At 32.0% G+C, this 16,801-nt stretch overlaps 1 protein-coding gene across 2 annotated transcripts; it reads right to left on the bottom strand.

Moving 5' to 3' along the window:
• Window positions 1–336: 336 nt before the first annotated feature.
• Window positions 337–9,796, bottom strand: LOC129903213 (agamous-like MADS-box protein AGL11). Of its 2 annotated transcripts, XM_055978721.1 has the most exons (9): window positions 9,722–9,796; window positions 8,919–9,104; window positions 3,387–3,468; window positions 3,142–3,203; window positions 2,919–3,018; window positions 2,752–2,793; window positions 2,620–2,661; window positions 609–804; window positions 337–532 (listed from the first exon to the last, which is right to left on the bottom strand). In XM_055978721.1, the coding sequence occupies exons 2-8, from the start codon at window positions 9,098–9,100 to the stop codon at window positions 619–621; spliced, it is 696 nt and encodes a 231-aa protein (XP_055834696.1). In that variant the 5' UTR covers window positions 9,101–9,104; window positions 9,722–9,796; the 3' UTR covers window positions 337–532; window positions 609–618. The 2 variants fall into 2 exon arrangements, with proteins under 2 accessions (XP_055834696.1, XP_055834695.1); XM_055978720.1 differs by lacking the exon at window positions 9,722–9,796 and having other exon boundaries at window positions 8,919–9,173.
• Between the last annotated feature and the right edge of the window lie 7,005 nt (window positions 9,797–16,801).

Genomic DNA, 16,801 nt, shown 5'->3' with positions numbered 1-16,801 from the left:
AGTTGCCTTTGAAATTACGGTGACAGGTGATTTCTCACACTGAAAAGTGTGTACTGGTAAGAGCCAAATAAGATTTGAAGTGCATAAAAGCAGGCAGCGTCAGGAACCAAAAATTCTAGTCCTTGAGATCAACAAGTAACGCAAACTAAATTGAAACTAGTAAAAATCATTTTTTAAGTGGTATGGGTCAATCCATATTCAATTCGCTCATTAATTACCCAATCTGTTTCTTACCCGCAAAAAAATATGGCTGGGTTGAGTTGTAATCCGTTTTAAACCAATCCAAATTCAACTCAACCGTTTTATTTGGCACCCCTATTTCCATCTGACTGCAAAAGTAAGCCCCAAATTTTATAAAAAGATGGCGAGTCTATTGGAAGAAAGCTGATACGTCCAGAGTTTATAAGTAATAGGGAGTAGCAAACAATTCAAAAACATCAAAATAAGGTGGTAAAGCAAAAGCAGAGAGATTATTTATATGTTCCAAAAGAGCAGAGCACATTCCTTCCTCCATAGCAGAGATGGATTTTACCTGCATGAATGATTATAGTGAGAGGTGTTTATGTATCGAATAAAGATGTGATTGTGTGTTTGATAGGAAGACATACTAGGAAGGTTTCAGTGAAGTTGGAGATGAGACTTTTTGTCAGGAGACAAGGGATCATAAGATGGTACTGCAGTTTCCATCATGTTGAGTTGGAGCATATTTCTTGCTAAATATTGTTGAAATGCATTATACTCTTGTCCACCTTGCTCACCAGATGGCATCATGCTTAGTTCCTGCAGCCTCTCATTTTCTGCTATCTGAAAAAGTACCAAATCTGACTTGACTTTGATCCCAAAACTCAAGAATTGTACATCAATCCGAGAGTATAGACTCATATCTTGTTATACTCTCCTATACAACATTATATAAAAAGTTCTTACGAAAAGACTATACAACATTCAATTAACAATTGTTCCAGGCAGAGTAATCAATGATAACATTAATTATCGTGAGTCATGAACTCGTGAAGGTTAGGGAAAGAAAGCCATTTAATTTCTGTTTAAGTCTGACCAATTTATTATGCTAATAACTACTGCCGTAACTAAAAATAAATTTCAACAACATAAAAAAAAAACATATGATTGGGTAGAATAAATGTTCTAGGATAAACTGTTAACCAGTCTAAACTTTATCTCCTTTCTTATTTAATTTGTGATTGTCATGGAATATTTTAACACAGTACTTCAAATCTGGAAGAAGGATTTGCATTTTAATTTTCATTCCAAGTGTGAAAGGCTAAATAACACACTACGAATCCCGGCACTCATGTTGTGTCCATACGAGTGCGGTAGCAATAATGAAGAGTCCGCACAGCTTTAAATCTAGATACTAGAAGTAGTAAATTTTTATTAGGAAGAACTGATCAATAGTTCAATTGACCCCTGATTTTGGCAAACATGTGAAAATGAAAAATCTAATAAAATTTCACAATTTTTAGTTGGATCGTTAATACCTTAAATTGAAACTCGAAAGACGGGGATCTAATGCTAAATAAGTCACAACAACACTATTAAACTAGGAAATAAAATAATAGTTCATTGAATTTTTATAGTTCTAATAATGAAAAGATTTGAACATGAAAACTTTGAAATGGATGGCTAATAAAATAATATGTGTACGATATATGTTTGAGTATGTTTAAACCAATGTTTTATAATGTAGTGTTGACACTCGCCTCGAGGCTCACCCCAAGACGGGGTTCTGGCAAAACAACACTCCTAGACTTATGAGTGTGGCTTAGTTTTGTGAAATTTACATTCTACGCGCACGATTGATTGTTCTAAACATGCTTAAGGTTCAACACTTGGGGCTTACCTAATAATAGATATTACACAAATTATTTGTTAAATTCTTTTGTTAATATTGTTGACCCCCATAATTCTTTAATAAATAAATGATACTTAATAATTTTTTCATCTATAGAAATAAGAAGATTGAGAATAGCTCAAATAACAAGTATCACATATGTACTATTTGATAACACCGTGAGGTTGATTATTACTTAACATTTTCTTTTAAAAATATGCATAGCCAAAATTTTATATATTTACTTATCATTGGTCTTCATGTTTCTGTCATATGTCTCAAAATTATCATATTTTATTATTTCTCTATTTGAAAGTAATTTTATTTTTATTTATGATAGAGTGATGTTTTTTTTTATTATTTTCTTTTATGGAGGTAAATTGCATAGTATGGTAGTAATATATTTTTAAAAATAATGATTCTTTTATTATTTAAAAGTTAAGATATTAGAATTGATTTACGTCTCATAATAATTTTTATATCATTAGTTACATTTTATAGTTGTAAAATCATGTAGGAAATTTTATTTTTTATAAGTTTCCTTAATCATGTTTAATTATTTTAAATTATTAATGTATTTTTATAATTTTATTTTATTATATTATTTTAATATATCATAAATTAAAATATGGAGCTTACGCTCCATACCTCAAGACTTACGCCTCACTCAGTCCTAAGTAAAACACCCTTTCTCACGCTACACCTTTTAAAACACTGGTTTAGACAAAGAAAAAAACAACTTTAAGTGATGGATATAAATATAATACCTTTGATCTAAGGAATGCATTTTCTTGTTCCAGTTGAATTTCCTATATCAAGTTAAAGAATTCAAATGAGTAGAAATTTAAAGAAATTAAACCCTCTTCTCTATAATCAGAGTCCAGTAGAAAATAGTGTACCCTCTTCTGCAAATTCTCAGTCTCAGCTAGTATTGCTTCATGCTGCATGCCAACACAAACAAATAACTTAATTAGTTTGATGCTGATCATATAATGAAAATATGATATATAATAATAAAAGAAAAAGAATTAGACATACAGATCAAAATATGATATCAATATTATACCTTTTTGGACCTAATTCTTGTAATGCCTCGTTCAAGTCTGTTCTCCAACTGCTTCAGCTCCCTCACATTCAAGGAGCTCAACCCTTCACCCACCAAATGCCTGTACTTGTTACATTCAAATTATTAGCAACCTTTTTAACAGTATATATACTTAGTATTTATTTTCTTGTTGTGATGAAATATAATATTGGAAGTCATAGAAATTAAATAGTTATAAAATCACCTATTTGTGTTCTGCATCATTTGTATCTGTTGCCGCAGCTTCTTTGATTCTTGTTGGTAAAACTGTAAACAAATTAAACGGAAAACAAAAAGGAAATTATACAAAAACCATTGGGTTAGTCGACAACTTGTATGGTTGATCGACTTCTATATATATGTTTGATCTTAATCTTTTTGATTATTGGAATTAAATAAAAAGCATAGTGTTAATTAATTATGACATGTTTGTTTATAATTATTAAGTACCTGTGCATTGAGCTCTTGAGTAGTGTACGCACTAGAGGTTTCTGCTGTTGCCTTCTTGTATCGTTCTATAGTTGCCTTAACACTGTGCACATATATCAAACATGACTGTAGTTTGAACTTAATTAGAGATTTCTAAATTATAGTTTGCTTTTTATGATTCATAACTATATTTTTAGAAGGAGGAGAGATGCAAGTAAGATTGGGAGAGGGAGGAGAAAAGAGAGATTCGGGAGAGAGAGAAAAGAGGATGTATCAACATATACAATAGATAAAATTGATTTGTATCGATGAATATAATTGTATCAAGTTTTATCAATAAAATACAATTGTATCAAGTTGTATAAATAAATACAATTGTATCAAGTGTATATACGTTCCTTGTTATTTACTTTGTACATATGAAGCGTATCAACTAGAGGTGTAAAATGAGAGGGTTGAGCTGAATTTGGATGGGTCAAATTGAGTTGAGTTAATAAATGGACGGGTTATTGACTGTAGAATTCTCAACAAAAGAATGAGAGAAATCAATGTTATATTGATAATTAAAACTATAGAGTACATGTTGCTTATATATGAGTGAATAATTGTATAGTCCTAAACTAGCTATAATTAGAGTTCTACTACAATAATCGTTACTACTATGATAATGCCACAAATTATAAATAATCTAATCCTAATCGACTTCAGCTAGTACAAGAAATAGTAGCCTAGTCGATATAGGAGTCTAGTCCTAGTGTGACTCGAACTCCAGTCGTACGTTGATTGGACTAGGTTGTATAATATGTTCCATATATATCTTTAGCTTCATGTTCTATATATTTCTTCAGCCTCCCTTATCTTCAACACTTCCCCTCAATCTAGAGAGTGGAAGAACGATTACTCCTAGCTTGCCTTGAAACCCAACAAAGACTTATTTTGTCAATGATTCAGTATGAGGAGCTGCGTAGTTGATCCTTGGACCAAAAAAACCAACAAAGACCTATTTTATCAATGCTTCAATATGAATAGCAGCCTAGTTGTTGTTGATCTTGTGCAAGCACATACCAACCCAATTTAGCGTTCACTCTAGAAGTTGTATATCAACTATTATTGCCTTCACCCGTGTAATACGTTTGTGGCAGTTTTTCCTGTTGAGGAAGATAATCTTCAGAGGCATTCAATAATGCCATTGAATTTGCTTCTCTCTAGTTTTCTAGTAGTTTCTTCTTTGTGCTATTATCTCTTCCTTCAGAGTTAAATTGTTGTTTCTTCTTCCCCTACCTCTTTGGGATGAGAATGCCATGTTTGGATTCTGTTGTGACACCTTTTCTTCTTCTTTCCTTATATCAAAACCCGTGAGAGTATTAACAAATTGATTAAGACTAGGATATGATATCTTACCAGCATGACAGTCATAAAGGTCTTGTATTTGAGACCAAAACTCTACCAAAATTGATTACTTTGCTATCTTCATCCAATGGTTTGTATATGGCTGCAAGGCCATCACATATGCCTTTGAATTTCTTAATATATTCATCAATCTTGTTGGTTCCTAACCTAACACTTCGATGGTGGTGTTTGAACTGAAACTTTTTATTTCTTGTTGCTTGAAGATAAATTTCTTTCAAGAATTTCCACATCTCCTTGGCAGTTGAGCATCCCACAATCAGGTACATTCTTCCTTCTGTCAAGGTGACTGAGATCCTACCCCTTAACAACACATCTTTCTCCTTCCAAGACACAACTTTCTCAACAGATTTTCCGGTAAAACAACTACTTTTAGTTGGTTCATTCTCTGTAATGAAACAGGTTAGTCTCATCACTTGAATCAACTGCATCATCCGTATGAGATAGTTTGTTGATTTAAGTTTAATGGAGCAAAAGGCAATGAGGCGGTGAAGTGAAGAGATGGACAGAGTGTTGGTGGAGGTGGTCATTGGAGTTTGAACGTGTGGTTCCTTTTTGTTTTAATCAATACTCGGAGATAGCGAAAGAGCATTAATGCTCTAATACCACGTAGAATTCTCAACAAAAGAATGAGAGAAATCAAGGTTGTATTGATAATTAAATTTATAGAGTACATGCTCATTATATAGGAGTGAATTGTAGAGTCCTAAACTAGGTATAATTAGAGTCCTACTACAATAACTATTACTACTATGATAATACAATAAATTATAAATAATATAATCCTAATCGACTTCATCTAGTACAAGAAGTAGTAGCCTAGTCGATATAGGAGTCTAGTTCTAGTGTGACTCGAACTCCAGTTGTATGTTGATTGGACCAGGTTATATAACATATTCCATATATATCTTCAGCTTCTCTTATCTTCAACATTGACCCGCCTAAAAGCTACTTAGGCTGAAATAAGTTGGGTTATAATGGGCTAAAATATTGATCATAACTCAATCTGTCCAACTTTTACTAAGTTTTAATTGCTTCATTTGTTCTTTTATAAATATTTATTACCTAATAAAATAATTTTTTCTCTCTCTTATTTTGGCTATATATAATATATCATATATAAAAAAATAAAAATATTTTGATAAGATTTCTTATGAGTCAATCTGGGCTACATATCAACCCAATTTTCAATAAGCGAAAATGAATTAGGCTGAAAAGGGATGAGCTAATAAATGGGCGGGCCAACTAGAATTGATTGAGCGGATTGAGTTTGATTTTGTCACCACTAATATCAACGAATATAATTTCTTTTCAAGAGTATACATTTATATCATGTGTTATATACTCTTTCAAAATACGATTGATACACTATTTTATCTATCCTTTGTCAGACATATTGAGAGTTCGAGTATGAATCGAAGAGAAGAAAAGAAAGAAGAGAGGTATCCACCATCTCTTGCCTAATTTTTATCAGTAATATACCCCATTTGTATCAGTAATATACCCAAATTTGTATCAATAATATACCCATTTCATATCAGGCGAGAGATAGAGAGGGAGGGGATGAGAAAGGGGAGCAATGGACGAGAGAGGAGATAAAGTGCAAAACTGTAGTTGAATAGTATAAATAAAACAATGGAAGCATAAAGATTAATATTGTGTTTAAATGACACATACAAAATGGAAGGACTCAAATGGAATAAAAGGTTGGGATCCATGGGGTGCTAAAATAAAAAAAGGTGGGCAAATTACAGAGTTTGTCTATGTATTTGGCCTTCTGTATATAATTTCCCTAATGCTTCAGACGTTGAAACTTCCCTAATTACAGATTTATGAATTACAATTAATAAAAGGAAATAAATTTCAGTCATATACTCATACATATGTATGCCACATGAGATCTCTGACCAAGTATGTATAATATATGGATGACAATTAATCTTAAACAAGAAGGTGCATTACTTATCATTTGATATATTGCTATATATATATATATATATATATATATATATATATATATATATATATATATATATATATATATATATAAACAAACGACAGTCCCAAGTACTGAAACTTGCCGTATGCATGCAAGGGAAAAGTAGCATGCATGCATGCGAGAGAATATGTATATATTCATAACCTGAACTAATTATGAAAATATTTTTCTTGCATACTAAAAGCAAAAAAGTGAAAAACAAAGCTAAATGGGCCTTTTACAGTGTATAAGCTACAAGTAGAAATCAAACAACCCGTACTCACAGTTTTTCTACTGATTGACTTCCATTTTCCTGTTTCTATTTTGTTGTACTTTTTAGCTTATAATTGTTAATGTTATCTGTGGTTTCTAAAGACATTAAGACCCCATCTGATCAACTTGAATCCACTAAAATTTGTTACCTAACTCTTTTGGAGACTATAACTTTCTTCTGGTTTTTCTTCTGCCCGCATAATGAGCTGCTGCAACAGCAGCGACAGCTATTCCTTCGTTTCATTTTATGTTGACTTGTCTTAAAACAAAATTATTAGGATTTTTTTCTTTTATTTTAAAGTTTTTATGGAAAGCAATAATGTATCGATAATGAGGATGTGAAGTTTTAATGTACTACTATATCTTTTAACCTAATCGCGACCATCTCCAATTCAATACCAAATTTACATTAAATTTGGTATAACAATATTCATCACCCATCAATTTTACTTTTTAAATATTTTAATATTGTTTCATTATACAATACTTTTAATTAAACATTATATAAATTGTATGTTTTAATTAAACATTTCATTATTTTTATGTAATATTTTTATAATATTAATTTTAGATTAAAAAGTTAATTTTTGATAAATTATTTTTCTATACATGACTTTTTAAAATTAAATTTATGTTAATTCTACCATAAATTTTAATTGGATATAATTAAGATTAACCTTCAAATAAATTAAATATGCAAAAATGTAAATTGATGGACAAATAATACAATGTACTACGTAAAAAAGATTAAGGACAAAGAAGCTTATTTTGAACTACGTAATGAATTAATGGAGCATTTATGAGAGCACCATAGTAATTTTGAAAGTTGAATATTCATGTAGAATTTGAAATAAAATTTTTAATTGTGTAAAGTTTAATTAATTATACTTCGTTAATGATTGTACTTTTATTTGTGTTATCCATTATTATGTATAATATGTAATATTTGCTAGCAACTTATATTATTAAAAAATTATGATATAAAATAATTTTATATTAAACGACTATAAAAGAAAATAATATAAAAATTATATATAGTGAATGTTTTAGAAAGAATTTTGTTTTATGAAGTAAGAAAATATAAATAAAATAAGAAATAATAATATAATAATGAATAGAGAGAAAAAAATATATTTTTGGTGTAAAATTTGATGCGGTGAATTGAAGCTAATTTACACTAAAAATAATGCTGAAATTTAGTGTTTGGGTTGGAGATGCCTAAGCTATCCTTTTTTTCTCTTTCTTTTTTAGAATAAAAATTTGAGAATCTATCAGATTCCATTAATTAGACCAATCATAATCGGAGCTGAGAACGATCCTCTACGACTCCATGATCAAAAGCTCTAGTCTAATAGCCATGATTCATCCACCAAGCTTCATTAAAACATAAACCTATTTCACTGTACAACAAATTGCTTAATTAAGCTACACGAGTATAATTTTGTTTTCATGTTGTAATTTTAATTTTTTTATTACCCCGTCTCAATTTATATGTTACATGATTTGGAATTCAAGAGTTAACCAACTTTTTTTTCTATCAGAAATATTTTTAAATATTTTAAATTGTTAATTATTGTAATTTATAGTCCTATTTAGGTACGTAGTTATAGACATACGATTTATTTTTTTCAAAAAAAACCATAAGACTTCTATGTCCGAATTTACCGTAAGAGTTTGAATCTGGAAATTTCAATGAAAATATTATTTATCCATTAATTTTGGATTCAGTGTATCCGTCATATCCAACCTTTGTTGTCAGGTAATTACCTTTTAACGTGTGTTGTTAATTTACCTCAACCAGAAATCAAGAAGAAGATCCAGGTAGAGAAGGAAAAAAATGAAAATGACAAGCATGAGACGAATAGCGGACGAAACAAAAAGAGATATATAGTTACTTGTTATTAGAGTATTCATAGAGGCGACCACGGTTAGAGAAAACAATGAGAGCAATCTCAGCATCACAAAGAACAGAAAGTTCATATGCCTTTTTCAGCAGTCCATTTCTCCTCTTGCAGAAGGTCACCTGCCTGTTTGTGTTGTTCTCTATCCTCTTTATCTCTATCTTTCCTCGACCCATTAATCTACACATCTTTCATAATTATTAATTAAAACAAAACATACATTTTCATTTTTCAGATATGCAAATTACATTTTGTGTTCATCGATCTGTACTCGTCACCATCTCATCTAAATGCACACTTTTATTATTGAATTATATTTGTTCATACCGTTTTCTGGTATATTTGCAGATTAGAAAACTGAGCAAGAGATATTCAATCAAGAAAAACCTTGTAAAAAAATGAGGAGGAAATTGCTTGGAGAAAAAAAATACTACGTTCTTGTGAGTGCACACATATATAAGACATAAGAAGATTTAGGTTAAAAACCGGAAAGAATAAAATATATTCCATAATTTTAGTAGGGTTTCTTCAGGCAAAACTCCTGATGATAAGTGGAAGAGATCAATTTGGCTATTATGCTAATTAAAAAAGGCAAAGCATAATTTTATGTAAACAAAATAATCCAACATCTTCTGAAAATAAAATATATAGGAGCAGATCTGAAGATTAATTTACATGAAAAGAGAGAAAAAGGTTTCAATGGAAGGAAGAAATTAAAGGGAAAGTATATATAGTTTTCACAATTTATTCATTGGGAAGCTAAGATGAGCTGCATACTAAGAAAAACATAAACAGACCTGAGTGTCTTCAATGGATAATATTTGCTATTTTCCGGCGAGCCTTTCCGGAAGCTCACACAAATTCCAAAAGACTTTGCTACTCTTTTTATAATTGACACAATTACATTACACTATAGTTTATAGCTATAGGTGTGAGTTCAAAATGTGACTGTGAAAGGAAAGCGACCAACAGAGAGCAGCTGGCAAAGAAAATGACATTTTTCCACATATAAACCAGACGTGCTCTTCTTTATTACCACCTTTGCAGACCAAATTCTACACCAAAATAGCATAGGGTTTAATTTCCTCTTTTTTTCAACTTCACTAATTTGCCCTACCATTATTAAACTTTCTTTTTTTTTTTTTTAATTTCTTCCATTTCCTTTCTATACATTAAAATAAACACTTTTAAGTTCTGTGCACGGTTGCCGTAAAACATATTTACACAATTAAGAAGTAACTAGTCTTAGTGTAAGCGTTTTGGGCATATCTTTTATATTAATAAGAATTAATTTTTAAAAACGACATAAATAATATTTAAAAGATGTGATTGTATAATAATAAAGTAATTTAGATAGAAAATTATAAATTTCAAGTTGATAAATTAAATGATCATGCTTGAGAGTTTGATCTAATCCAGTTATTCTACCTTGATCAATTTGTTCTAACAGTTGCATCATTGAATAAAAGCGTTGTAGAAGTAGCGTTTGATTAAACGGTAAAAAAGTCGTTCCTTTTTGCATAAGCACTTAAATGCATGCATTACGTATATATTTCATATTAATTATTACAAAATTTATATTACTATACTATGGATGGATTACAAGTTAGTATGAATATTAGTATTACGAAACGCATTGTAATAAAAAATTGTATTGTAAATTAAAACATATAATATAAGTTATTCCTCACCTTGTAATTTCTATCCTGTTCCCCTTTCCCTACCCCCAAATAAAAAAAATATAAAGTATAAGTTATTCGTTTAAACAATTGACGCTCACGAAATCATATTGTACTAGCTTGTTTTGGCTTTAATAAATTGATATCACATCACAAAAACATAATTTATTTGTAATTGGTTGTTATAAAATTGTTATACCGCTAAACTATGAAAGACTCGTCAAAATTAATGGAAACAATAACAAATACTTGTATTAAGATAGATTGTATATATTACACTTCTTGGGGTATGGCCCTTCCCTTGACCATCCTATCAACACAAGATTCTTTGTGCACCGAGCTACTCTTTTTTAAATTGTATTTCGAAAGTTCTAAATATAAGGTTGCTTTGAATAATAAGTACAATTATGTTCAATGTGTAATTATTTCATAAAAGGCAAAATCATAATCACTTTTAAATTTCTTAATATCAATTTTTTTCTATATTTCAAATAAGGATAGATTTAATACATAAATTTAGTTAATTTTAAAATCAAAAATATTAAAAAAATAATTAAATGACTATTTTGTCAAGTCTGAGCTCTATTTTAAAAGGATGACAAGGCGAGGACCTTTTTTACGAGGCTTCGTACTTTAAAATTTAGTAATAACTTAATTTTATACCTTTTATTTTTTCCTATATGAGATGATTTTAACTCAATTTTTTTCTCCTCTTAATCTACATGTCTAGTCAAACACCATCATATAAGTTGAAACTTAAGAAATAATATAGATTTAACTAAATAGACTGAATAACAAGAGAACATTAATTGAAACAACTTAATGTATGTAATTGTATTTCTATATTATTATTTTTTTATTATGAAATTGAAAATTAATAAGAAGAAACTGAAGAAGGAATTCAACATATTAGTGCAAAATGAAGTTTTTCATTTATTTTCTTGTACCGTTAGTTGAAAAATTATGATGGATAATTAGTTAATTTAATAAAGAAAGGATTTTTATAAGTTAAAAAAATTGTAATTGATTTTCAAAGTCTTATATGTTAAGAAAAGATTTAAAAAAAAATAAAATTCTAGTCAATTTTAAAATGCTAAATATTAAATATTCTTAGTATATATTATATTACAACTAAAGTTTTTATGATAACCAAATAGCTGGCAAGCTTATAAAAATGATGAGTACTTCTCTCTCTCTCTATATATATATATATATATATATATTATATATATATAATATATATATATAACTTAAATCCTAAATAAATACTTGCAACTATAACTGATTATATTTTTAGACGAGATGATCACAGTATTTATGAAAAATATAACTTAAAATTTGATTGGATACTACATTTTCTTATGATGGATTAGGATTTGCCGGTGTATAGCTTCACATTGAATTCACCAAGTATATACTTAAGACAAAGAGCTGCTAATTGTAATGATTCATTTCTGTTGTTAGCCAATGGAAAAGGAGTTTGGATCAGAAATTTTTTGTAAGACTCAAAAGTTGAAAAGTCGAAACAAAGAAAAATGTTGCTGGTGCAGGTCCTACGAGCCAACCTACGGGCTGTAAGAAGTCTTACGGACCGTAGGAGGTTCTCGTAGGTAGAGTATTGGAGTTGAAAAAATTGACTAAGTATGAGTTCAAATTATGAATAGCTTCTACGGATCGTATAAGGTCCTACGGTCCGTAGAAGGGGATCGTAGAAAGGTTCTGAGAAATGACAAATTTCAGTAGCTCAGGTTAGTTTCCACGAAAGGTCCTACGGATAGTAAGATGTCCCGTAGAGTGAGAATCAGAGAAGGTGATTTTTGGGAATTCTGAAGTTGTACCAGACGAAAGGGTTGACGACCCGTAGGTTTTTTTTTGACCCATAGACTAGGGTTGTAAGGTCAAGGTGCAAATTTCAGTAGCCTCAGATTTTGGGCATGGCTTCTACGACTTCTTCTGACAAATCATAGAAAGTCCTACAGACCAGACAGTCCGTAGGTGTTACACCCCGTACTTTTGTACCTTGGAACGCGATCTTAAGTTTCTTGAAAGAGTCTTAAGCTTCTTAAGATTTCCTAAAGTTTCTTAAAGTTTCTAAAAGCTTCTTAAGACTTCTTAAGAACTCTTAGGCTTCTTAAGAGTTACCATATGATCCAGGTAATCTATAACGCTATCAAACAACTCTAAGGAAAGGAGAATGCGATACTCTATAGTAGAGAAGATTGGAAATAGAGTTATAAGAATCCAGAAGAAGTTGGAGATCGAATAATGAGTCGTAGGACTCGACTTATTTACGTAAGCTACCAGCTTGGGAATCTTGCATACTTAAGCTACTTGACTACATACCAAGCTTACGTAGCAAGAATTACATAGGTTCGTAAAGTAAGATGAGGTTACGAACTCACGAGGGAGAAAAGAGAGTGCCACGTGGCAGCATGAGAGAGTTCTACGTGGCAGCAGCTGGAGCAAGTGTGGTGGACTCCCACATTCCATGTGGCAGCCCGTGATTGGAGGAAGGGATGTGTTGGCCCAATGAGGGCTAAACACGTGTCACCACTTAGGGCTTGACATGTGTCACCACTTAGGGAATGACATGTGTCCCCTCCTAAAGTGGCCTATATATATATATATATATATATATATATATATATAATTTATGACTTTATGTTCATCTTTATCCTATAAGTCATCTTATCTCCAAGAAAGTTCTAGACAAAAAGAAGAGAAAAGAAACTTAAGCTAGAGAGAAGAAAGAGCTACGGTTTTGGGAGAAAAAAAAGTAAGTTCTTTGATTCCATTTTATGAATTAATTATATGGGGTATACCACGAAGGTATGAAGGTTTTAATAATATAAATTTATGGTTTGGAGAAGCCCCAAACGTACAATAAATAACCACGAAGTTTCAGTCGCGCTAAAAGAGCTTCCGAGGTGAGTTTTGGCGAGTTTCGGGTAAGGTAAGGATTTTTATTTTAAATTAAAGTTTATGATGTTGTTATAGGGTATATTACATGTCTTAAGTGAGTCTGGAAGTGTAAAAAGTGTATAAGGATGCTTGACGTTAGAAACAAATTAATTTGAAGTCGTAGTAGGTAAATCGAAGTCGAGTAGTGTGTTGTTGTTGTGGTGCTACAGGTTGGGGGTGGTTTAATTGCATGTTTTAGGGCTAGAAAGTACTCAAAAAGGGTGTGGGTTCTTCTGGTTGCATCCACACGACCCTCCATTTCGTATGGTAAAAGATTTTACGAAATAAAGGTTAAAAAAAACTCTAATTTGATATCATAGTTTTGAGCTAGTGGTTTGGAGTTGTATTGAGTAATGTTGAAGTGATTTACTTGTATATATGCTGCTGTTTGTTGTTGTTGGTATGGTTGTTGACATGGTGGCTGAGTTAAAATCTCGGGGATGTTGAAGTTATTGGGAGATGCTGCCCGATTTTCAGTAACTTAGGAACTAGTAATGAACTAGTCGAGGGAAATGGATAAGGAAATGATCTCTATGGAGACTTGGTTGTAGAGTCGAAATTGGAAAGTGAAAGATCATTAACCATAGTATTACTTTCATGTTAAATAGGTTCAAGAGACGACGAGGCGAACGTATTAGGAGTAATTCGTAAGAGGTATGTAAAGCTAACCGTTCCTTCTTTTGGCATGTCTTTGGCATAAGTATGTAAAGCTAACCGTTCTTTCTCCTGGCATGTTTTGACATAAGTATATAAAGCTAATATTCCTTTTTGGCATGGTTTTTATGAAACAAGTATATGACTTTTATATGATTCCAAGGAAGTTCTTATTCGTAGAGCCGTTAGGATGGCCAACTTCTTAATTTTCCAAAGGATATTTTATCGTGCCTAGATACGTATATATGATTCCAAAAAGTTCTATTTGGATATAACTCATAGTCATATTCAAAAGGTACTTGATACTACTCTTGTCTTGATGTTTGAATAATAGCTCATTTTGTTAACTCCATCGAGTCTCAAAAATGATTTAAAGTGCATTTAGTTTCTCACTACTCCACTCATGGATGCCTCAATGATTCTTTCACCGAGCCCGAGTCAGGTTTTGTTATTATGCGTACTTCTATGCATCGTTCGTCGTGCCTTGATGCGAGGGGGCAGGTACGCCCTGTACATGGGTTTGATTTGTGAAATTATGATGTGCCATGTACACATATGATATGATATAATCTGATATGACCATCTGATAGGATATGATTTGTTATGGAGATGTTTTCTACTCTGGAGTTATGATGTGATATGGCGCCAGTGACGGGGCGGCGACCACGATTTATTCACCGAGTCCCATAATGGGGCCGGATATGGCATATGTTTTTCTGCATACATTATCTGTGGTTATGAAAAACATTTTGATATTCTGGATATTTTGCTCATTTTTGCACCTTCTGTTCTGGTAACGACTTTACCTATTACAGTCCATGCTTTACATACTCGGTACATTATCCGTACTGACCCCCTTTCTTCGGGGGCTGTGTTACATGCCCGCAGGTATAAACACTTGGTTTGCTGATCCGATTGCTTAGGAAATCCACCTTTTTGGTTGGCAGTGCTCCTTTGTTCGGAGCCCTATTTTGGTACTAACTTTGTTGTTGTACATTTGTACATATTGTTTAAGGGTACGACGGAGCCTTATCTCATCATATGATTATGCTATCGTTCTGTAGAGCTTTGTAGATATGTAATTGTGGGTTCTGTATATGTTTTGGACTTTTATGTTCCGTGGCGACCTTAACGATATTAGTGTGCTACATCTGCTTCCGTATGCTCTCTAGCGTCCTCATTTGATTTCTACATTTGTTTATTCTTCTAACACGCTAAGTGGGACTAAGGGTATGTATGGGTGCCCACCTCGGGCACTAGTCATGGCATACAGAGTGGGTCGTGACAAAAGTGGTATCAGAGCAGTCCTTCCTTGGAGTGTTTACAGACCGTGTCTAGTAGAGTCTTGTTTATCGGTGTGTTGCACGCCATATCTATAAACAAGAGTCTATAGGATATTAAGGATGTTACCTTTCTTTCATATCTAAGATCGTGTGATAGATCCGAGTCATAGAAAAACTCCTTATATTAACCTTGGATATTAACGGAAGGATGACAGCAACGGAAGAAAGTGACTAACGATATTAGAAGTCACAAGGCATGCAGGTAAGCAAAGGCACGAAAGATATCTGTTGGGTAAGGTATTGAAGTAGAATTGAAATGTAAAGTTGTAAAGTGAAAGGAAGAGTAGATAGGAAAGTGTAACAGGGAGAGTTCAAGTGGACATACGAGGTAAGTCCATTTTCATACTGTTGATTATAGGCACCCTATGTGGCTGCGATATGATATGATATGATACATATATATGTATCTTTATACATGTTGGCCCTGTGAGGCACTGGTGGTACTTTCTGCATGCAGGTTTGAGATAGTAAGAAATAAAAGGAAACTCTGCCCAATTTTTCTTAGAAATAAAAAGAGAATGAGATATAGGGCTGTAGTATATCTTGAAAGGTCGTGCCCACAATAATGATGAGATTTAGCTAAACCACCAGTATGGCTGACCTCGAGAAATAAGTTAATTGCTAAATTGATGGCAATAGAAACTAGAGGTCGATATTGATATGGTAAACGGAAGTTGGAAAAGACTTGTGACCCTAGGGAGATGATTTAAAGAAGACTGGTAGTTCTGGATAGAATAATATATTAAGGCACCGATGGAATTGATACATAGGGATAAACTATGATGAGCTATAATTAAAAGAGAGTAACAGTATGATTAAGACAAAAGCGCAAAGGAAACAGAATGGTGACGGATATGAAGTATTAATAGAACAGCTTGGGAGATATTAAGGATAAGACTAACTAAGAAGGGTAAGTAACCCATAGTAAGAATCGTGAAAAAGGTTAAGAAGTGTTATACTATGGGGTGGAATATGAACAAGATATGATGTGAATATAAAGAGGATCATTATGAAAATAAGGAAAGCCTAGTGAGAAAGTGGCTAAGTGATAGGACGTGGTCCGTATAATAAGAATATAAGGGTAAGTGTGAAATAGAAAAGCGAGCTAGGGAACAAATACGAAAGACTTATCAAGTTCCGTAGGGAAAGTTGCGAATAAAGATTATGCGATAACGGAAATGATAGCGAGCACAAGGAAAGAAAGAGTAACTGAAAGGAGTAAGCAAGAAGAAAGCGAGAT

This window comes from Solanum dulcamara, chromosome 9 (assembly GCF_947179165.1).
Source record: "Solanum dulcamara chromosome 9, daSolDulc1.2, whole genome shotgun sequence".
Lineage (NCBI taxonomy): Eukaryota > Viridiplantae > Streptophyta > Magnoliopsida > Solanales > Solanaceae > Solanum > Solanum dulcamara.
Note: the sequence above shows the minus strand (reverse complement) of the source record. Positions and strands in the feature narration are given on the sequence as shown.

Excerpts from the sequence above, each read along its gene's own strand:
- LOC129903213 (XM_055978720.1), bottom strand. The coding sequence starts at position 9,112 with ATGTGTAGATTAATGGGTCGAGGAAAGATAGAGATAAAGAGGATAGAG. Across the intron at positions 3,204-3,386 it reads CTCAAGAGCTCAATGCACAG|TTTTACCAACAAGAATCAAA; the intron begins GTACTTAATAAT and ends ATTTGTTTACAG. Across the intron at positions 2,794-2,918 it reads CAAGAATTAGGTCCAAAAAG|CATGAAGCAATACTAGCTGA; the intron begins GTATAATATTGA and ends GTTGGCATGCAG.